At 41.6% G+C, this 22,949-nt stretch overlaps 1 protein-coding gene across 1 annotated transcript in view; it reads left to right on the top strand.

Moving 5' to 3' along the window:
- The window catches only part of si:ch211-158d24.2 (multiple epidermal growth factor-like domains protein 9), a 31,523-nt gene extending 8,580 nt beyond the window's left edge, over positions 1 to 22,943 (top strand). The window contains 5 exon segments of the mRNA XM_020599314.1: positions 11,982 to 12,081; positions 12,084 to 12,093; positions 14,391 to 14,540; positions 19,471 to 19,740; positions 21,158 to 22,943. Of these exon segments, the coding sequence (XP_020454970.1) occupies positions 11,982 to 12,081; positions 12,084 to 12,093; positions 14,391 to 14,540; positions 19,471 to 19,740; positions 21,158 to 21,684 (1,057 nt within the window). The 3' untranslated portion in view covers positions 21,685 to 22,943.
- The last annotated feature ends 6 nt before the right edge of the window (positions 22,944 to 22,949 follow it).

Raw genomic sequence — 22,949 nt, 5'->3', positions numbered from 1 at the left:
GGCTAACTAACGAATAAACAGTCGGCGTTTGTGTTTACAGTGAGTTGACCAGGTTTTGCACCTCAGTCACACTGGGGAGAATGATAAAGCACTCCATCTGTCAAACTCAGTTGTTAAGTCATGATTTATGGCTCCCCCCATTTTTCACACATTACTTCTGTCTAGATCAAAGGGCCGACCCCTAATTAAATACTTCAAACGATTTCTCATAACCGCATTCAAGAACACTTAGAGAAAAACCTGTTATTTGATGCGAAGAGGAGTAATTGAAAAATTTTACCAAATACTACATGGAACCATCAGCATGGCTCTGCCATGTGAGGGGTGGGAATCTATAATTATACAAACAGTTTATTAGACAATTTGTTGCTGTTTACTCAGATACATACATTATACTGCAGTATTGTAGATTAAACAGAGACAAACCAAAAATTCTAATGAAGTGTTAGCATAGTTTTTGCATTTTTATGACAAAAGACAAAATAACATTATAGTCAACAATCCAGTGTTTGCACTGGTTTTTGTTACTGGGCTCATTCATCTCTTTGAAATAGGATTGCCTATGCATACTAGCCATACTTAGCCAGCAAATAAAGTAGCCCAAAGCTTCTGTAAAGCAAAGTTCTGTACATCACCGTAGCATTTAGATGCAGTAAACTAATCAGCTGACAATGCAAACCAAATGGAGCTTCTCCTAGAAGTTTTGCTGTGACTGCTGCTACTGTATTTGTTCTACTACAGACCTGACACATTTTCAGTCCAAGTTAAAGACCTATCTGCGTACACTGGCTTTTATCCCCTAGTAGAGTCCTGACACTTTCAGATCCTTTTTGTGTTCTTTCATGTGTTTTACTTTTTATTTTCTATACTATGCATTTTATGCTTCTTTGTTATTTGTTGTTATTGTAAAGCATGTCAGTTGTCAGGTGCACATCTTGCAGCCAGCACACAAACTGTCCGTGGGTGTCCGGAAATTTATCATGTTTGAACTCTGGTACAGTGAACATTGCTGTAACGTTATGTGGGCAGCAGGTAGAGTAAGTGTTAGTGAGTTAGCTAGCTAGCTTCCTGGAGAGCTCCCCATTTCCACTGCGGGTCCCAACCAAGGTCATAATAATCACTGATTATCAATAAGATTATTTAAATATACAGTATTGTTCAAAATAATAGCAGTACAATGTGACTAACCAGAATAATCCAGGTTTTTAGTATATTTTTTATTGCTACATGGCAAACAAGTTACCAGTAGGTGCAGTAGATTCTCAGAAAGCAAACAAGACCCAGCATTCATGATATGCACGCTCTTAAGGCTGTGCAATTGGGCAATTAGTTGAAAGGGGTGTGTTAAAAAAATAGCAGTGTGGCATTCAATCAGTGAGGTCATCAATTTTGTGAAATAACAGGTGTGAATCAGGTGGCCCCTATTTAAGGATGAAGCCAGCACTTGTTGAACATGCATTTGAAAGCCTGAGGAAAATGGGTCGTTCAAGACATTGTTCAGAAGAACAGCGTACTTTGATTAAAAAGTTGATTGGAGAGGGGAAAACCTATAAAGAGGTGCAAAAAATTATAGGCTGTTCAGCTAAAATGATCTCCAATGCCTTAAAATGGAGAGCAAAACCAGAGAGACGTGGAAGAAAACGGAAGACAACCATCAAAATGGATCGAAGAATAACCAGAATGGCAAAGGCCCAGCCAATGATCAGCTCCAGGATGATCAAAGACAGTCTGGAGTTACCTGTAAGTACTGTGACAGTTAGAAGACGTCTGTGTGAAGCTAATCTATTTTCAAGAATCCCCCGCAAAGTCCCTCTGTTAAAAAAAAGGCATGTGCAGAAGAGGTTACAATTTGCCAAAGAACACGTCAACTGGCCTAAAGAGAAATGGAGGAACATTTTGTGGACTGATGAGAGTAAAATTGTTCTTTTTGGGTCCAAGGGCTACAGACAGTTTGTGAGACGACCCCCAAACTCTGAATTCAAGCCACAGTACACAGTGAAGACAGTGAAGCATGGTGGTGCAAGCATCATGATATGGGCATGTTTCTCCTACTATGGTGTTGGGCCTATTTATCGCATACCAGGGATCATGGATCAGTTTGCATATGTCAAAATACTTGAAGAGGTCATGTTGCCTTATGCTGAAGAGGACATGCCCTTGAAATGGTTGTTTCAACAAGACAATGACCCCAAACACACTAGTAAACGAGCAAAGTGTTGGTTCCAAACCAACAAAATTAATGTTATGGAGTGGCCAGCCCAATCCCCGGACCTTAATCCAATCGAGAACTTGTGGGGTGATATCAAAAATGCTGTTTCTGAAGCAAAACCAAGAAATGTAAATGAATTGTGGAATGTTGTTAAAGAATCATGGAGTGTAATAACAGCTGAAAGGTGCCACAAGTTGGTTGACTCCATGCCACACAGATGTGAAGCAGTTATAACAAACTGTGGTCATACAACTAAATATTAGTTTAGTGATTCACAGGATTGCTAAATCCTAGAAACAAAAACGTTTGTACAACATAGTTTTGTGTTTGTACAGTCAACGGCAGACACTGCTATTTTTTTGAACACACCCCTTTCAACTAATTGCCCAGTTGCACAGCCTTAAGAGCGTGCATATCATGAATGCTGGGTCTTGTTTGCTTTCTGAGAATCTACTGCACCTACTGGTAACTTGTTTGCCATGTAGCAATAAAAAATATACTAAAAACCTGGATTATTCTGGTTAGTCACATTGTACTGCTATTATTTTGAACAATACTGTATCTAGCCCACATCTATTAAATCTAACCAAAAGTATCATTTCATATCTGTCACAGCACGTCCATCAGGCTTCAAGAGTCAAGAATAAGTCCAGCTTTGAATGCATGCGCAGTTCATGGAAGTGATGTATCTTCTGCTCAGTGCGTTATGACTGTGACCTCATGATGTATTTTGACAGTCAGGCCAGTGCTGTAAATTTGCTTTCATATTGAGGAAAGCACAAACATAAGTTTTCACTTTGTATGTGTAATTTCTTAAAGTTATAACTTTTTAAAGTGTATTCTCACAGACAAAATACACACTAAGTATTTTATGTATGATCTGACCTTTATAAGAGTTTACAAAAACATATTTTTCTGTACAACTTATTAATTTATGCACAACCATAGACTAATATGCACACATATTATTGGCAGCTGTCCTAACTTTTGATCCTTTTGATGTAATAACCCTAGTCTATGGGGGTGTTGGTCAATCCTATTCCCACGAGAACCCCTAAAGTCTATTAATGCTGTTATAAATCCTATAATAAAATGTTTGCATGTGAAATTCTAACGTGATTATGCAAAATCATTTGAAGTATGTAATTAGGGGTTGGCCTATTGATCTAGACAGAAGTAAGGTGCGGAAAATGGGCGGGGCAAAAGAGCCATAAATCATGACTTGACACCTCCGTTTGATAGATGGAGTCCTTTATTACTCTCCCACCAGCCAGCTAGCTAACTTGATAACAATAGTAATGTTCATCTCTAGAAAAACATTAAGGATATATTCCAAGACAAGTCAGATAATGTTAGTCAGCAAGAAAATTTCAGTAGTAAGCCAACAGCCACTCTGTGTGTCAGTGTGTTTAACAGTGACTGAAACTGGTGCTCGCCAGCTCTGTCCACAGTTTCTCACTGTATGTAAAGCAGGGTTGCCAACCCTCACACCACACACCCATTTTCCAGGGACACCATGTGCATATTTCAATAATGCAATGCAAAACCTTTATACTACACACATTACCGAGGCCTGGCTGTGGAGGAAAAGGGTGCGAGTGCTGGACTGGTCTGCCTGCTGTCTTGACCTGTCCCCAGTAGAGAATGTGTGGCACATTTTGAAACGCAAATTGCATCGACAAAGAGCCCGGACTGTTGTGTACACTAAGACTTGTTTGCAGGAAGAATGGGACAAAATGACACCTGACGCACTTAATCACTGGGTGTCCTCGGTCCCTAAACGTCTTTTAAGACGTGGTAAATGCTTTACTGTCCCAACTTCAGTGGAATGTGTTGCAGCATCAGAATTGAAGTGAGTGTTTATTTTGAAGAAAGAATAAAACTGACGAGGTATCACATCAAATAATGTGCTGCTGTGTTGTTTTCAAAGTAATACAGGGCACAAATGATTTACACATCACTATTTTCAGTTTTAATTTTGATTTTACACACTGTCCCTCTTTTTCTGGTTTGGGGTTGTACTATAGGCTCTACACAACATAATAAAACCTGCACTTTAAAATTTGCACATTGCTTCAAATGCATCAAGTTCAAGCAAATATTTAATCTTCTGTATGATGTTTTATCTTAAAGGTCACTTTGAATGATTTTAATAATCATGATAGAAAACATTAATTGACAATAAGAATGTAGAAAACCAAAGACACTGAATTCAGGACAATCCACATTCATTTCAGGATGACTTCAATTGAATTTTGGGACGATTCTGGGAGGACTGTGAAACTAGAGCCATGACCTCCACTGCTTTCACCACAGTTTAGAGCTGGGCTACAGGGATTTTCAGCTACCAAAGCATTAAGGCTTGAGTAATCACAAAACAATCTAGTTAGTACAGAGTGTTGTCTGACCACATCAAAATTAAATGGCCACACTCACAGGCTGGCTGAAAGTCCAGCCATCACAGAGAGAGACACGATGCAAGGAGAATTTAAGGATTTAAGCTAAGTAATTAAAGGACTATGAGCCCATTTACACTTGTCTATTCAGTTGTCATATATGGATTAAGTCCATTTATGATTTAAAAGTATTTTTTGTTTACACTTAGCCACATATATGCATCTCTACTAGTCAGATTAGAAATGTGATTGCAGCTCATCTTACGACTAGGCTACATATCAGGGTCAGGCAGGTTCCAGCCCAGAGGGTGGGGTTGATGCACCTGACTGACAAAAATGCAGTTTAGTTAACAGTAACCGTTTAGCTCGTTAGCTAATTGTTCTCACCTCCGCACAACTGGCCAGATGTGTGAAATGATCATGATTGTTGAATTGTTGAATTCTTGAAATTACACATTCTCTGTTGTAGCCAGACAAAAGGCATGAAGAATGTTGTTCTGCTTGCTGTGGGGGGAGCAGGTGACAATCTGACTAGCACTTAAACTACATATGTTGGAGCACAGTGACACTTGTAGCGAGGTTGAGCACTGATGTTGTGCAGTAAGACGTGACTCACTGTCTTTGTTCCAGTTGGGGTTAAGGACTCTGCCGTGCCAAACTGGGAAAATCATCTGTTGATGGACCACATTTTGTCATCACCATAAGACGGGGCCAGACACTAATTGTAACACTAAATTACAGTATTATTGCATATTGTTGCACAAAGATGGTCATATACGAAAACCAGCCCCAGGCCAAAGGTTCACAGGACCAGACAGCGCAGGTTACACACAGGTTAATATTCTCCGATGTTGTACCTCATTGAGAGACCTTCTAATTTATACTGAAAGGAGAGCTAATTTAACCTGTGTGCTTTCATGCATTTAAACAGGCAATCACACTAGCACAGCAGCTGTTGAGAAGAGTTTGCTATAATGAAGCAGTCCTACATTTACCTGAAGGAACATTACATAACTGCAGTATAATATATAGCTCAAAGCCAGACACCGCTCTCTTCTAAATGGTTCTGTTTTGGTGTGAAACTGGTGTGCATAGCTTTGTTTATGACATGATGCTGACTCATTGCTACAGAGCATCAATAAGAATGCCCCCGGCATTTTTTGAGTCACTGTTTTTGTTTGGTGGTGCAGATGATATCACATGGCAAGGAGATATTTCCAGCTGGTAGGACTGTAACAGAAGACCTATTTTCAGCTATGTAAAACATCTCTGTTAATGTCAGTGCCTCAGAATCAAAGCACAAGCACTTCTTTCTAGAGCTTTATTTTAACTTCAAAGAAGTAGAATGTATCAAAGCTACAAGACAGATCATATTTTGAGTAAAGCTCAGTATCTTCACACTCTGGTTAAGACTTTATTCACCTCATAATAAAACATGCAGTGTCAGAAATAGTTTTGTTTATTTATCATGACAGTCGTAGTGCAGAATACACCTAATTTCAAGAAGAATAGCTTCAGCAACTGAACAGGCTAAAATGCACAGGACGTTTGTCTTCCTGTTCTTTGCTGTTAGACTGATTTCTCCTCAGATGGCATGTGTTATTGTCAGTGCTGGAATAGAGGTGAGGCTGCTAAACAACCAGCTGTGCTCTTTAACAGGGTCAGTCCCAGTGGGTGGATCAAACAGGGAAACAGTCATACATCAGTACAAACAATCACTGAGCTCTTTTTATTTCCTCAGGTTGTTGATTAACTCACTTTTCACAGAACTGCTGATATGACATACTGTATGTTCACTATCTCATTGGTGGAAGTTCTCTTTAGATAACAGCAGGGTGAACAGTGTGTGTGTGTGTGTGTGTGATGTAAACTAATACAGTATTCTCCCATACAGGGAAAATGTAGGCCTGGCAAAAACGGGCTTGCTGTACAGCCTCATCTCTGAGACTGTTATTAAAGACTTACAGTAAGAGCTTTTTTTTGCAATCCATTTGTGTTTATTTGTTGCTAATTGCACGTACACCTACAGTATATTTACCTGACACTGTGTAATTCACATATTTCTATTTCTTCTGATATTTCAGTGAATGACCATCAGAGTTGAGTGTGATGTGTCATATTAAAGTATAAAGACATAAACCTGTCTGGGGAAAGAAATGATGATGAGTGGATGATAAACTAATGCATATCAAGACTCAAAGCCTAGAATAGAACTAGCTGTTCTGTTCAGCCACATTCAAAGGCTGAGTAAAACGACAGCCATCATAAAGAGAGGGGAGACTCAATATTGTTTAAATATTGGTATAACACCACACATTCAGGCAGGCTCTGTGAGAAGGCATTTAGTGTTTTCAATAAGAACAGAACGTAGTTAGTGGAAAAACTGAGCTTCAGAGAGTTCCTTGCATACGTTCTCACCTCTTCACAGCTGGCCAATCACAGTGTTAAATAGGTGTGTGGGCTATGATGTCAGAAAGGTGTCGGGGAGCAGGTTTCCAAAGCATCCAACAAGCATTTCTTACTGGCATCTTGGAGCCTATTGTATCGCCATGGGCGTGACTGTGAGACGCTGTTCTGTCCTGTTTTAGTGTGTTAGCATGCTAGTATTTGCTAATTATCAATAAACACAAAGAAAAGCTGAGGCTGCTGGGACTGTTTACAGATATTTGGTTTTTAATGCTGTGATGATATGATAACCAAAGTTGTTGTTACTTATCCTGAAGGGAACAAGTGTCTGTGTCAGATCTGATGTTGGCACCAAAGGAAGTTCAGGGTTCACCAAAGTCATTGACATTCCTAATGTGGGGACCATGAATGTCTGTACAAAATTGCAAGGCAAGCCATGTAGCAGTTGCAAAAATGTTGGCCCAACTGATCAGCATTGCCATCTGCAGAGCCACGCTACTAGCAAACAGCTAAACAGCTAAAAACCATAAACACTGCCAGTATGTCCTGGAACCACTACGTTAGTATTTGGTAAACATTGATCAGTGGCAGTTGCACATGAGCAGATAAACCAGTTGTTGAATTGACCCTATTCTGGGACACCCAGCTTCACTGAAACCCAGACTAGTGAAGTTCATTCAGGATGAACAGGTCTTTAAAGCTAAATGACATCTGGAATAGCATCGTTATTCAGTGTGCTTAATGGCCCTAATGGGAGTTCCTCTCTCTGTGTGCTCCTGATGTGGCTTTCTGTTTACAGTCACACCGCAAATCATACAAAGTTGCCTGTTTTGTTGAGTTCATTTAACAAAAGAGCTTTATCACTTGCATCTGTCATAACGCTTTTATCAGTGCTGTATTTGGGTCAGTTCCCCTTGGCGTTGTCTGTAAGGCATTGCTTTTTGTGGTACTGTGTGCAAGGCGCCACAGTCTGTCATGAAATATTGATGGTGCTTGCAGATTTTTTCACCTCTGCATCATGTGTCAGTCTGCAGTGGATGCATCTGGCATCAATACATCTTTACTCAGCATCAGTTACAGTGGCTGATATAGCTTGGTTTTATCAGTTGGACCATAATGCGAGTGCTGGGCGCTGGTACATAAAACAACACACCCCCACTAGTTCACACATCTACACAGTTTAAAGCAGGGCTTTTTTAGTCTGGTAGCCTGACAGAGCCTAGCATGAGCCAGGAGATCAGGTCCTGTTGCTCTGTTGCTTAACACAGCCTTTCAGGATGTCTGCACACCCAGCAATGTAACAGAATAGTTGGAGTAGTTCCTTGTTTATTTTTGCCAACCTTCCACTGCTTGGGAACTAACTGGCAGCCTCTTCCCTCTTGCAGAGATGTTTGTGGCCGTTTGTTTTGATCCAGCACATGTAACAGCCACAGTAAGGGATTAAGCTTTGTTGTAATACTGACCTACTTACCATACAGATGGGACTCAGTGGCCGGGCCAGCACAGTACAGAGACATCACACCAAAACAATAATAAACTCCTCCGCCCGGCCAAGAGGGCATAAATTAACTCCCAGATTACTGCTCACTGAGGAAAAAGGTCTTCATTAGCTCTAAGCCTCAACTACATTCCTCTGAGAGGCTTCCCCTTTACTGTTCCAGCAGTGGACCTGGTGGGTTTGCAGGCTGAATATTAGATGACAGACCTCCAAATTAGTGACAACGTCACATTTGAGCTGCTCACAGTGTGAGATGAAGGTTTAGTAGACACATTGTGTCCTACTGACCACCTGCAACTAGACCAGTGGTGCAACCCAGGGCAGGCTGTTTTGCTCATTTTCTACATTGTTCAGCTGTTTTATCACATTGCTCTCTTGTCTTTATCATGCTATGGCATATTTGAATAAATGTTGCCAAGCATTCTCTGGTTGCAGCTTGTCAAAGGTGAGGAATGCTGTCTCTGCTTCTGTCAAACTGAGTATTTTTCACTATTTTATTGAGACAAATAAACACTGTAAAAAAAAAAAAAAAGCCAAGTTCTCAATTCAAAATTTGTGAACATTTTGTAAGTTGTAGTTTGATAGATCAAACTTAAAAACAACCGATCCCTGATCTCAAGACCTCCACTGCGTAATATTTACTTTTCAGAATGGAATTGTTCACGTAACTGGATGTTATTCTCAGAATGCGTATGATGGTATTTTAAACCGAACCACTTTGCCAGGATTGAGTGGACTGTGCTCTCTTTTCTGTGGGACAGTTGGACGGTGTCTGACCCAACTCTATTAAGGTCATGATGCTGATTGTATCATCATCATCATCATCATCATCATCAGTATGGTTAATGTGTGTTTATGTGTGTGCGTGTCCACATGTGCACCTTACTCATCTTGTGGGGACCGAAACCTGTTTGCACACTAACATCGGGGGGACTTGGGGACCAGATGCCTGTCCCCACCCTGTAAACCTTTGAATTTTTGGGTGACGACTTGTTTCAAGGATAAGGGTTGGGTGTTAGGCAAGTATTAAGATAAGGGGTCGTCTCCAAGAAATGGACGTAAGTGACTGTAAAGTCCCCGTGAGGAATGAAAACAAATGTCTGTGTGTGTCTTTAGCTGGAGGAAGGAGGACTGTTGTTCTCCCAGCTTCATCCTCAGCTGGGCCCATGCTCCACTAAGCATCGCCGCGGGCCTCGGCATTTGCATTAAGTGCAGTTGTTTTAACAAAGCCCTGTTTGTATGAGGACCCACACACATGCTCGTGGAAAGTGTTTCCAGTCACTCGTGATTTACTTCAATTGTTTAGAAGTTATTGTCCCCAGATTATTTTTCTGAGCTCATTGTCTGGGTTTGAGTACTAATCAGGCTTGACTTCACATTGTTCTCTTCCTTGGAATATTTTTTTCAGGGGAATTAATAACACCTCTCATACATGCTTCATTGTATAAATGAGCATGCATCTACTTTTTTTTAACAGTCAGCCACATGATAGTGAGAGCAGATCCAACCTGGGAGACACAAGCAAATGGAAGAAATCATTTTTGTGTTTATTATTGCTGTGGAGTTCAAATAGACAAGTTTAACTTTGCCAGACCCTGTTTCTTGGCGGCATTATCCAGTGAGATTTTCTCAGCTGAGAGCGATCATACGCAGTTATGTAAAACACATGAAGTCGGTAAAGGCTGTTTATGCTTTCACTCTGTTCATAGCCCAACCATTACTACATTTCTGAGGCCAATACCAGTATCAGTATTAGGGGATCTGAAGAATGTGATACAAATGAATCTGCTGATAGTATTTTTTATACAGAAACATAATATAGTTTACAGTATTGTGACCATTATACAATACTGGCCAATATTCACTATTCAGCTCCAGTTCTGTCTATAGAGCAGGGCTGGTCTAAGTCTTATTGCAGCCCTTATCCTCTCAGTGTCCCCTTGGTCATAAAACCAGCTTTGTTACCTCAGCCAAGGAGGTTATGTTTTTGGTTTTGTGTGTGTGTGTTTGGTTAGCAGACTCTATCACGAGATCAGATTTCATCTGGATTTGATGCCCATTTAAAGTTGACATTGATGAAAACTCCATTTAACACATATTTTCCCCCATAACCTGTCCTGTAATGAAGACAGAACCCTGAAATGTTCAGGTAAGATGCACAGTATAACTGCCTATCATACCCTAAAAGATGATCTGGATCCCATCCAAATCAAGGATTTTGGGACACATTTTGTGTTGTTCTGGATCTCATTTTTCACAAGGGACCCATTTGTGTGAGCGAATGTTGTGTCTTAACAGAGGTACATGTGCTCTCTGTTGTTTTTGGTTGTAATTTGTTGCACAGAAACATTCACTTTATAATGTATTATAATAAAAGGACTATGAGCCCATTTACACTTGTCTATTCAGTTGTCATATATGGATTAAGTCCATTTATGATTTAAAAGTATTTTTTGTTTACACTTAGCCACATATATGCATCTCTACTAACAACTATTCCTAAGCAAAAAAAACACACAAACACATGAGGTAACTGCATACAAGCAAGACAAATGTTTTATTTGTCTTCAAGGGCACTTCGCTCCCTTACCCACGGAGACCATCCCAGAGTTGCACTGATCAGGGATCAGATAAACACCACAACGGCAGTACTCCATAATTTTCTGTATGATTGCGTGCTGAAATTGACGGGTCATTTTCTTTCTGTGGCTTTAAGATGGGGAAACAGCTGATTTAAGTGAAATGTCAGTGTAACTTCAGCTACTGTTATTATAGGAGAAAGACCTTGTAAATTTCCATGGATCATTTCCTGAGTGATGTTGGAAGAAGTAAAGCTTATGTATGCAGTTTTGAGAGGTGGATACATTTACACCTTGTCAACATCAGGACTCAGTCTGTGTCCAGTGCCTCTTAGTTGTATTTACAGTTAGCTATTTTAAACATTTGTCCAATGTACCCTAAAAGCATGCAAAAGTAGTTCCAAAGAAAACAGTTCAGTGAGATTTGTGGATAATCCTGAGTAACACTGGGACATTGGTTTTAGAAAGACATGGTTATATCACCACTTCCTATTTCTAGCTGCCTCTGATTTTTAGAAATAATTCTCATTTGTGACTTGGGTGAACTGCACAGACGGTGTTTGATGAGACAGGGAGCCAGTTTCCACTCTTCGACACTGTCCAGCATTACATGGTAAACATGTCAGTGGGGAAACCGATATTGTTGCAGCTCTGGGCTACAGCTGACTCAGGGTGCTTCCCACGTGCTGCATACCTGGAGTAGTGTTGTAGAAAGCAGATGGGTGGATGGGAGAACCTGCAGGAAGTCAAGTGTGAAGTGATATCAAGACTGCAATCCAAAAAGCAAACACTCACAGAGCTCACATCTCTGGGCCTGCTGTTGCATTGCATTAAATGGGACTGCATTTTGTGTACTGTTGTATTGACTTTGTGTTCTGTTCTGCTCCTTTCAGCTCAGGGATATGTGTGTGCAAGACAGGAGTGTATGGACCCAAGTGTGATGAGTGCCACCCAGGTTTCTTCCACTTTAGCAGCACTGGCTGCCGGCCCTGCCAGCACAGTCTGGTGAGTCTGCCCAGATGAAATGAAATGCTGGGGCCATGCACAGGGGCAGTTTAATGATAAACTGTCTATTATAGAATACACTGTAAGTACCTTATGTTGTATTTCTAGTACTTTTTGAACACAGTTAGGCTGACCTTTAATCACAGGGTAGCTGGTTTGACGTCCGGCTCCTTGTGTCTGCATGTCAAAGTGTTGTCGCTCCTGATACTGTATGTCTAGAAACACAGTTGACAAAAGTGTCTGTGTCTTTTGTGTTTAATTAGACTCTCAAGATACTTTGCTGTGACAATTATCTATGTCTTTCAAGCAGCAGAAGTTCACGGGGGTGTCTCGGTAGCCCATATTTCCCCTTGAAAAGCCCAGTAATGACAGCACCGATTTAGTGGTGCCTGTAATGAAAGGAGCAGCTGGATCTGTTCATTTCAGCATGCAGATGGTCACTGAATAAATACGCTAAAGTTTAACAAATCAGTCTTAGCCAATGAAATGCTCATTAGGCTCCCCATAAATTTAACTCTTGGACTTTGTACGGGTTAACACCTTGGTACTATGCACTGACAGTTATATGCTGTGTTTAATTAAAGGCTTTGGCAGTACACAGACTGTCAGTTGCTCTAAAGTAAATATTTACTCTGGAACCACTACAGAAGTAGAAAAACAGTTGGTAAAAAGGACTAAGAAAGCTGTTTAATCAGAGGCAAACTAAACATAAAGTGTTAAAAATGTAGAATACCACAAATCCAGTTTCCTATGTGATTTAAGGTGGAATTATCCTCCTCTGTGTCCTTGATCCACATGTAAAGGAGGATCTCTGCTCTCCCACCAGCAGTCAGGCTTAAAGATTTAAAAATGTCTAGCTAGCTAGTGACAGGCTTGAAGAGGAGGCGGAGGGGGACGTGGTGGTGAGGGACTAGTTTTAGAAGCTATATGTCTTGCCAGTATAATGCAGGGGCAGATGGAGTGCTGTAGCCTGGCCTGGGCTTAGTGTTCAACGCTGTGGATTAACATACTGTAGCTCAGGTTTGACTGCCCCCTTCAAAGACCGACCCTAGCCTCTCCCCAGGGGCCACTTACACCAGGACACATTGTGCTAAAGCAAATGATACAGTATCTCAAACACTATAGACCACAGACAAACATGACAGGGACTTGATATTAAACATTTGTCCAATGTTATTGAGGAAGCAGATGACCTCCAACACTGACCTACTGTTTACAGTTGAGGGTTTTTTTCAGCATTTTTTAAAAGAACAAGTTCACAAGTTGTCATTTAGCATTCACCTATGAACCTCAAAGAGATCTATTGCAGAAAAGCCAGATTTTATCAACACATGGTGTGTGAAAGCTGTTGATTCTTATTACTGACGTAGGTAAGCACTCCTTCCTCTTCACTGCAGTGACTCAGCAGCTGATTTCATTTACTACTAGTCACTGTTGACAGTCATTTCATGCCTGGTTATAAGAGGAGCCTGGAGACTCATTCCTCATCCCTGAAACCACTGCTACACAAAGACATACTGTAGCGAGCAGGTGGCCCTTAGAGAGGTTTAGCCATGTCTACATGACGTCTCTCTCCGATCATGGAGGCACAACAACTCAACCGCATGCACAAGCTCAAGTACAAACAGCACAGTATGGATAATACCTTCACAGATATTTACAGTAATAACAATGAATGGTTTAATTCTGAGAATTCTAATACAGGGAATACAAATTAAAGCAGTGTAATACTAAAGCTGTTACCATAAACAACATTATAATAGCCTAAATATTGCACTGTCAGTTAAAAAGTGGTGGTGACTATGCTAACTTAAACATCTAAGACAGTGCTTTCTGCTGTTGTAGATGTATACACAACATGATTAGCAATTTATCAGGTTTCTATCAAGGGAACTAAATGAAATGTTTACATTGCCTTAGGGTTTTACTAAAACCCCAGTTTAAACAGCATGTCTGGTTATTTATGCTGCCATTATTATGATTGGTAATTTAAATACCTTTTATTTGCAAGATTGAGCTTTAGTTGATGAACTCTTGATTTCCACTCTTGTAAGAAATGTGTGTTTGTGTATATGCTTTGTGCTAAATGGTCCAGTTCAGTTGATAGAGAGTGATTACAAGCCCAAACTAAACACGTTTAGCCATACCAGTCCACAAACGTACTGCTGAAATGACCATCCTGAGCCTGATAAACACCATAGTGAAGGCGATATAACCAACGGATCTTCTGTGTTGAGGGAAGTAAGCAGATCAAGGAAAACCCTGTATAACCATGTGACCTTTGTTCTCTCCACAAGGAGTGTGTCTGAACTGTGAGGACAACACCCAGGGTTCCAACTGTGAAGAGTGTAAGCCCGGGTTCTATCGCAGCCCCAGAGCTGCCCTGACTGGAGCCTGTGCACCGTGTCCCTGCTCCACCTCCACCTCCACCGGCACCTGTCGCACCGGTCAGTCCATGCTGCTCACAGCCGCACAACAGACATTTAGTTCAGATTGTTATCCCAGAGTTGTTGCAGTGATTAAGCAGGTTTGGTCTCACTGACACATGCCATAAAGTTAGCATTGCAGTGCTGTGTTATTGCTACATGCTTATTTGGTTGTTGAAGAAATCAATTTATGAAGTCTGTGAAAACATTTTCCACCATCAAACTGCACTATAGCTGTGCTGGAGATAGCTCCAGAGAAATGCAGTCAGCAGCAGAGAGGATGAAAATGTGGTTTATGTCAAAACAGTTTTAGAGATTGCAAGATAATCAGTCTGACCAGGAAACCTTCATTTGGTTAAAGGAATAGTTTGGCATTTTAACAACTGCCAGATAACCATGAAAGACTCCAACAAGAGATAACTCCAGCACGTAGTTATGTAATTACCTACTCAACAAAGTAAGAAAAACTGATATTTAGATTCAGCTCCATTAGTGCACAGAATGGCCCTTCCTAAGTACCGTTCATATTTATAGCTCATGAATCAACACCTCTCTGTTGGCTGAGCACTGCAGGAAAAACCAGCTCTCCAAATGGCTCTAACAAGACGGATATGTAAATCCATTGATAGATATGTGAAGTGTGAAGCAGATACAGTATATAAATGCACTGCCACAATCCAAATTTATTCACTGACTGATTGAGCTTGTCGCTCACTAATGTCACCAAACTGACATGTGCCGTGCACCAACCTGTGATTTTTCACAGTCTGTTGCCAGTGTCTCCAGAAATCCAGTTATGTACGTCTAGGTTGACTGTGACTTTTAAGGTTTTGTCTCTCAGACTACATACAGATCCTCACACACAGTTAACTGTTAGTTGCTTTGAGATTTTCAGTTCATTTAAAAAAGAATGTTTTGGTACATCTCCAGTACTGTCAACCAGAGTGCTGTCGATCGGTTTTTCCAAACAGTCTGGGATTAACTGCGACCTTCCTCTGCGACCTTCCTCTGTGACCCCTCCTCTTTCACCTCCAGGCTGATGCTGTCCTACTTACATACCCAAAAGTCTCTGTTGGATTGAGACCTGAGCTCAGCTACAGTCAGTGTCATATTCTTAAACTAATTTCATTTTATTTATTTGTTTATATAGCGCTTTGTAACACCCAAGGGTGCTCAAAGTGCTTCACAACAAAACATATAAAAATAAAAGCAGAACATCTTAAGACACATAAATGAACAAAAAGGAAAACAAGTTAGAATTACACAAATTTAAAACCAAGGTCTGTAAACAACTATAAAACTCCTGTACAGTAAAAATGAGTCAAAGTACAAACAGAATAAGAATATAGAATATAAAATCAGAAAGCCTGTATAGCACCACTGCTATAAATGAAATGCTGAAAGCCAGTCTGAATAAGTTTGCCTTTAATTTAGACTTAAAAACCATTAACTCAGTTATAGACCGAAGCTCAGAGGCAGGGTATTTCAGAGCTTGGGGGCATATACGGCAAAAGAACGATCACCCCACTTTTTGTACCTTGCCCGCGGGACAAACAGAGACAAATGCTCAGAGGAGCGCAGCGCTCTGACCGGGGTATGAATAGAAACTACCTCAATTAAATGGTTATTTTGTAGATTAACTGTTTAGTTTATAAAAAAACATCAGAAACTAATGTCATAACGCTTGTTTTGTCCTATAAGAAATCCAAAACCCAAAGAGTTTTCTAATAATTATAAAACCGAGAAAAGCAGCAAGCAGATTCTCATGTTTGAGAAGCTGGAAACATCAAAGCATTTTTACTTGAAAATGGACTTAAACAATTAAATGATTGTCAAAGTAGTTAGTCCCATCCCATCCATCCATTAACTAGGTCATTCTGCTTTGCTGGGTGACACAATAGGTGGAAAAGAATATTACATTATTTGCTTTCTGTTTGCTAACAGGGTGTTCAGTCAAACAGAGATTATCTTCCAATTCCAGGACCTTAATTGCAGCACAGCCAGCAGCCATGTGCCACCATCTTATGTGTCATTAATGCCACCAAAAGCCTTTTCTGGTCTGAACATGACACAGTGACTTAGATTACTGCTTATCCATGTCAGACTGCACCTGAACCCTTCCTGTAAACTGCCCACTGAGGTTTTCATTCAGCGTTGCATCCCTGTCTGCCTCATCATGTTCTCTCACCTTTCCCTTCTCCACTGACAACATTGCCACATCCTGGTGCCCACCCCATTGGCGGCGGCCTGCATGGCAACAGCCATGTATAGATGCACTTAGGCTGTCAGGTCATGTTTGCCCCTGGCAGGGTGGCTTGTGCAATGTGGAAGGGACATGAACCAGGCTGCACTGAGCTGGGACAGCATGAGCACAGCGAGGTCATTCCAGCACTAGTGAAGCAGCAACAAACAGGGGGAGGGGCAGCATCACATTCCCTGATTAGACAGCAGCACTATAGGAAGAGCTGTGTTAGGGGAGAAAGGCTCAGGATAGTGTCAGAGAGCTGCCGGAGGATGTTTTACACTGGAGCTGAAAAATGAAAAGCAGCCTCTCAGAGGTTACCCTGGCAACAGTAAGAAATGAGAAGAAGCCACAGTGCAGTATCATGGGTCCACATTGGAGGAGAGTTGCTTTCTAAATGTGCTGATGAGGCCTATTGCAGTGAATGAATATCCCTCCACACTGACACACAGAGAGGTGAAGTGGAGCAGTGCACCAGTTCAGAATGTGGGTCACACATATTAAATCATCTATGTATGATTGTCTCTTTACTCAGTGCTACAACACAGCTGGGATCAGTTTATCCTGTTGTTCATCAGATATGTTTATTCATTTTTCAATTCCTCTTTCACGTTTTGTTTTTTATCCTTTTGTTTTTGTTTGTTTGTCTGTGTCTGTGCGAGACAGTGCACACCTGGGCTGCAGTTACCAGGCCTTTGTAAGTGTATCATAGCTAAGTGGAGGACAATGGGTAATCAAGCAGTTCACGTCCCTTGGCCCTGTGCAAAGCAGCTCATGTTTGCTCATGGTTATATAACTCAGCGGTCCAGCTGCCTTTGAACCCCCACCACAGGTTAAATCAGGCTTATCAGGAGCAGCCTGCTCTGTGCTGGGGTACGGCACAGTCACATGACCACGAGATAGAGCCCAACATCTAGGCCACTGGAAGGCAGTTCTCTAAATCATTCAGCACTGAAGGCTCTGCTGTGCTGAGGACTGGAGTCCATAGGCAGGTCATTGGTGGGCCCACAGAGCCGCAGGGGCGGCTAGTCACACCGTTATATACAGCGTGCTGCATTCTTATTCTTTTTGTCAGTATGACAAGCTCCTGACTGAGGTAATCCCACCATCAGCTTAAATGGACCGAGCTTTGCTCCCAGGCATAGCTCCAGGAAGGGGCCCCTGCCTCCCTGATCCAGGTGAGGTGAAGTGGGGTGGCTGTTGCCTTCAAGTACACACATGTCAGGGTCATGGCAACATGCAGCCACTCTCCTACAGTAAGGGTGAAAAGCTTAAGTATCTGAAAGGAGCTCCAAGTAAGACTGGTTCAGAATGAGGTGGTTTGGGCACCCTGTATGTCGTCACATGGTGGAGACCCGAGTGCAGATCTGGAACATGATAGAGGAATTATAAAGCCCATCTGGCCTGGGAGCCTGACATCCTGAGCTGCCCCAGGAGGAGCTGGGGGATGTGGCTTTGGAGAGAAACATCTGCTGTTCTCTTAGTTTTGTCGGCATTTGGTCATAAACCCTATGTTTTGAACAAATGGGGACAATGAATGTCTGTACAGAATTTCATTGCAGTGCATTCAGTACGTGTTGAGAGGTTTCAGTCTGGACCAACAAACAGATGTACCACACTATGTTGAGAGGTTTCAGTCTGGACCAGAGTGCTGGACCAACAAACAGATGTACCACACTGCTAGCATGACAAAAAGCAAAACTAAACTGATATCTGTCATTTGCCACAATTAGACATAATTCACTAAAACCTTTTCTCCTTTGGAGACATGGTGCTGCTGAGGGTTGTGTGTTGTTATCCTGTCATACTGTACTGACATGCCAGGAGGCGCTGTGGCATCATATTACCAAGGACAGAGGTTGCGGGGAAAGCTGACCCCTGAAATGACACGTGTTGCTGATGAAGGAACTGGGATTATTTCTAGAGTAAATCAAACTCTGGTGAAGGCAGAGGAGTTACTCATGGGACTTTACTGAACCACAAGTGCATACATATACTAGGAGTTAGAGAAGTAGCCTTACCCTGCCAGCCTTGATGTTGTTATACCCACTAAATATTCTAGTACAAGGCAGGTGGAACTAATGACACTGGCAGTGGCTTTGTCCAGCGAAGTGTCCACCAACCTGTGATACTACACCAGCATTAGATGAGGGTATGACATATGTAACCTTTTGATATACAGTATAATGATATTTGTCCACATGTGGTGTCTGAGTGAAAATGAATCTGCCTCAGATGGATATACTGTCATCTTGAGCCACCTAGTGGCACAGTGTTAGCTGTTTCATGTGGGATTGTCTGAAGAGCAGGCCATGTATGTCCAGATGATTGTCTCTAAACAAATGCTAAAATTGAACATTGATGATTTTTTTTTTCATCCACTGTATTTGTGATATATTGACTAAGGTTGAGTTTGTAATTGAGTCATTTAGAAGAGACTGCAGAATATGAGGGTATTGTACTGATTTGTTTCTTGACAGTATTAGGAGAATGTGTTCTCTGAGCTGAGTTTCTGCATTAGGTAGAATCCAGTGCAAATCTGTCCAATCAAACCTTTTGCCACATTTAGTATTTAAAAAACAAAAGAAGCTGCAGGTCATGGTCTGGTCCTGAGAAGTCCTTTTTCAAGGCCTAGAGATTTTCCTACCTTTGTAGCTACATCATTAGCAGTGGTCAGAAACTGAAGTGTGTTTGTCTATTCCTGCTCAGATCCCAGTGGCTCCGCAGTGTGTGACCAGTGCCTTCACCTGTACAGCGGCCCTCAGTGTGACAAGTGCAGTGCCGGCTTCTACAAAACCTCTGGGACTTGTGTTCCATGTGACTGCAGTGGGAATGCAGACCCTCAGCGGCCCGCCCAGCTCTGTCATCCCGACACCGGCCACTGCTTCCACTGCATCAACAACACCGCTGGCCCCCAGTGCCAGCTCTGTGCACCTGGATTCATAGGGGATGGCCGGGCACATAACTGCACTCGCTCATGTAAGACTGAACCATGATACACAGTTTGGACAAGCATTTGTTTTCCTTACTAACTTAATATGACAGACATGTTCATTTCCTTTGTGAGGTGCGAAGTGCTACCTGAAGGTCATCACAGACAGTGTCCCAGTTACATACTACAGTATATATAGATTTTAACACTTAATAACTGAATAGTACACTCAGAGAAATGCCAGCCTGCAGGCCAAAGTCCCTACATTTTTGAATGAAGTGACTCAGTTAAAGCAGTTTAAAAAGAAAACTTGTGAGGCAGCTCAGAAAACAAATAAGAGAAACAACAGACTTTTATTCCAGCAACCACTTTGATTTGTCATAGCTGAAAACACACAAGGTACAACTAACAACATTAACAATGGCTCTGTACCATTGTTGTGCCCACAAAGCTATGGCCAGTGTGCACAATACTGGGTTCCTGGCAAAACTGACACAACTGACAGAGAAATCAGTGACTGAGTTATAGTTTTTAGTCTTCCTAGAATAGATCTAATGCATTTATTTTTAGCCCTTCTAATGTATGGCTGTATTTGATAAATTAGATATTTAGAAAAGAATACATTTCTAATAAAATCATAACAATACAGTTGGTAAGAGGTTCTTTTGTGATCTGCATTTTGCTTAAAAAGAAAGCTTGCATACTTCAATAAGAATAATACTGAAATAAATAAAAAGAAACAGTTTGTGTGGGTCTAGAGCTGAGTTTTCATAGAGTATGTGACCATTTTCCCTCATCAGACATTTTAATTACCATGGTCTGCAGCCATTATTAATTAATTAACTATACTCCCATTTGAGTACACAAACCATCGTCTCACTCACACAGTGGTGATATCACTGGGACCGATTTGGGGTTCAGTGTCTGGCTCAAAGACACTTCTACACGTGGACTGGTGACGCCGCCGGCCTTTTGGTTAAGGGACAACCGGCTCTATCTCCTGAGCCACAGCCGCCCCAGAGTAACAAATTAAGGATCTATTAAATAGTGAATGAGTTGTTTTGAAAACATACTGTGTAATATACTGTTATTGACACTGGAAAGCGCCTTGGATAATCAAATTCACATACAGAATGATCAGTACAATGTATTCATTTCTAGCTCGCTACCTGCCCTCACAACATGAGTTGGCCGTGTGTGTGTGTGTGCATGCATGTTGTAGTATTATGCAGTATATACAGTATTATGCGACAGGGATAATAAAAAAAGCAGCAGGTGTATGTAGAGTATGAGGTAGTAATCTCTTTTTGCCACAAGGTGTCAGAAGTTACTTTGGTTAGAGTCAACCTTTATGTTACAAGCCTTTACTGGATTGTCCTGTCAGGTCTGTGAATTTAACAAAGTTGTGGAATAAAATCTTAACTATATTATTCACTAATGTCTTTACTGCCTTTCTCTCCACAGCACGGCGGCTCATTCCCACACCAGCAGATACAACTACACCAGAGGCCCTCGTGTCGAATACATCATCCCCCTCCACGTCTACCACCAGCACTACTTTGAACTCTGCCATAGCAAGACGCATCCCGGCGTCCACATCCAGCAGCAACACAAGCACTTCCCTGAGCGCCGCTGCCACCACCCAGGCCCTGCTGACCAGCCTGAGCAGCCCCACCGACAACACCACAGCAGCCCTGACAGAAGTCTCCTGGACACAGTTCAACATCATCATCCTGGCCGTCATCATTCTGGTGGTGCTGCTGCTGCTGGGCTTTGTCGGAGGTGTGTACACCTATCGGGAGTACCAGAATCGCAAGCTCAACGCCCCTTTCTGGACCATTGAACTGAAAGAGGACAACATCAGCTTCAGCAGCTACCACGACAGCATCCCCAACGCTGACGTGTCTGGCCTGCTGGAGGACGAGGCCACCGAGGTGGCACCCAATGGCCAGCTGGCACTGACCACGCAGGGCAACTGCTACAAGGCTTAGCACTCCATCCATCCCCAAACTGGACACCTAGATTACAGATGACACAAAGCTGCTGGAAAGTATCCAAAGCTCCTTCATGTATGACTGCTTGTTGTTCCCCTGCTTGTGTGCAGCACTTCACAGCACTTGGCAATCTGACAATGAGATCAAGCAGACGTGATCAAAGATATGGAAAAGACACGCAGACTTTCCACTGGAAACCTTTTCCATTTTTATATGATTTGGTGTGGAAGGGACGATCAGTGAAAAAGGTCCAAAGAAACAAGTGTTTTGTCTGTGTAGATTAGTTAGATAATTGGCATAGTGTGAGAAAGGTGCAAAACTTTCACTTTTTCTGAAACAGTGATCCTGACACTGGCGAGAGTCTGGCTTACAGGAGCCTAGCATTTCAGATATTTTTAAGATGAACTTTTGACTGTCTAAGTTATAACCAGATCACCTGGACAGTGATCTTACACTGAGACGATTGTTATTTAATGATTTTTTTATTCAGTTCTTATTTATTGGTTGACGTTTCATTCTAGTGAGAAATGCTGCACGTGTGTAATGCATTTACTCATGGTGTATTATCTCACCTTACCGGTACCATGTTGAATGGTAATTTGAACTGGCCATTATGTTTTCGTGTATCGTGTTTCTGTTTTGGAGAGAGTCATGGGAAGGTGAAAGCTGCTGACGCAAGTGTTTTTATGACCTCTTTTTTTTTTTTAAAGCTTCCTGTCTTTTGTTCAAACGTCCCAGCTCACCTGAAGTATCTTAGAGGAGTGTTTCTTTTAAAGAAACTACAAGTACCACATATAAAATCTTATTTGGCACTACTACAAGGCACTTACTCATACTAGGCTTGCATAATCTTCTCGTAATCTAATCTTTGTTGCCTACCTCAACAAAAGCTGAATCAACCACTCATAGATGTTTCACATGTATGTATTGTCTGGAGAGGTTGGGCTCTGTGACTCACTCTCTGATGACACGACCATTTGATTTCTAAAATATAAACAGTACTCTAGTATTGATACGGTTGTTATTAAGTGAAACCAGCCTGCACATGGTTAGCTAAATTCCTCAGCCTATGGGTCATTGCTATTGCCTACAGACAGGTTGCATCACGTAGCACAGCGAGTTGCTGTCAAACTGATGCAATTCAAAGCTTCACACTTGCTCGTGGACACGGATCCCATGTCTTTCTGTGTTGTTTAGGCTACCATTGGTTGGGTGTGCTTCTTTTTATCATGGTGAATGAGTAAACTTAAATATGGAACTAA

Source organism: Monopterus albus, unplaced genomic scaffold (assembly GCF_001952655.1).
Source record: "Monopterus albus unplaced genomic scaffold, M_albus_1.0 scaffold40.1, whole genome shotgun sequence".
In the NCBI taxonomy this organism is placed as follows: domain Eukaryota; kingdom Metazoa; phylum Chordata; class Actinopteri; order Synbranchiformes; family Synbranchidae; genus Monopterus; species Monopterus albus.
This window is presented reverse-complemented; position numbering and strand designations above follow the sequence as displayed.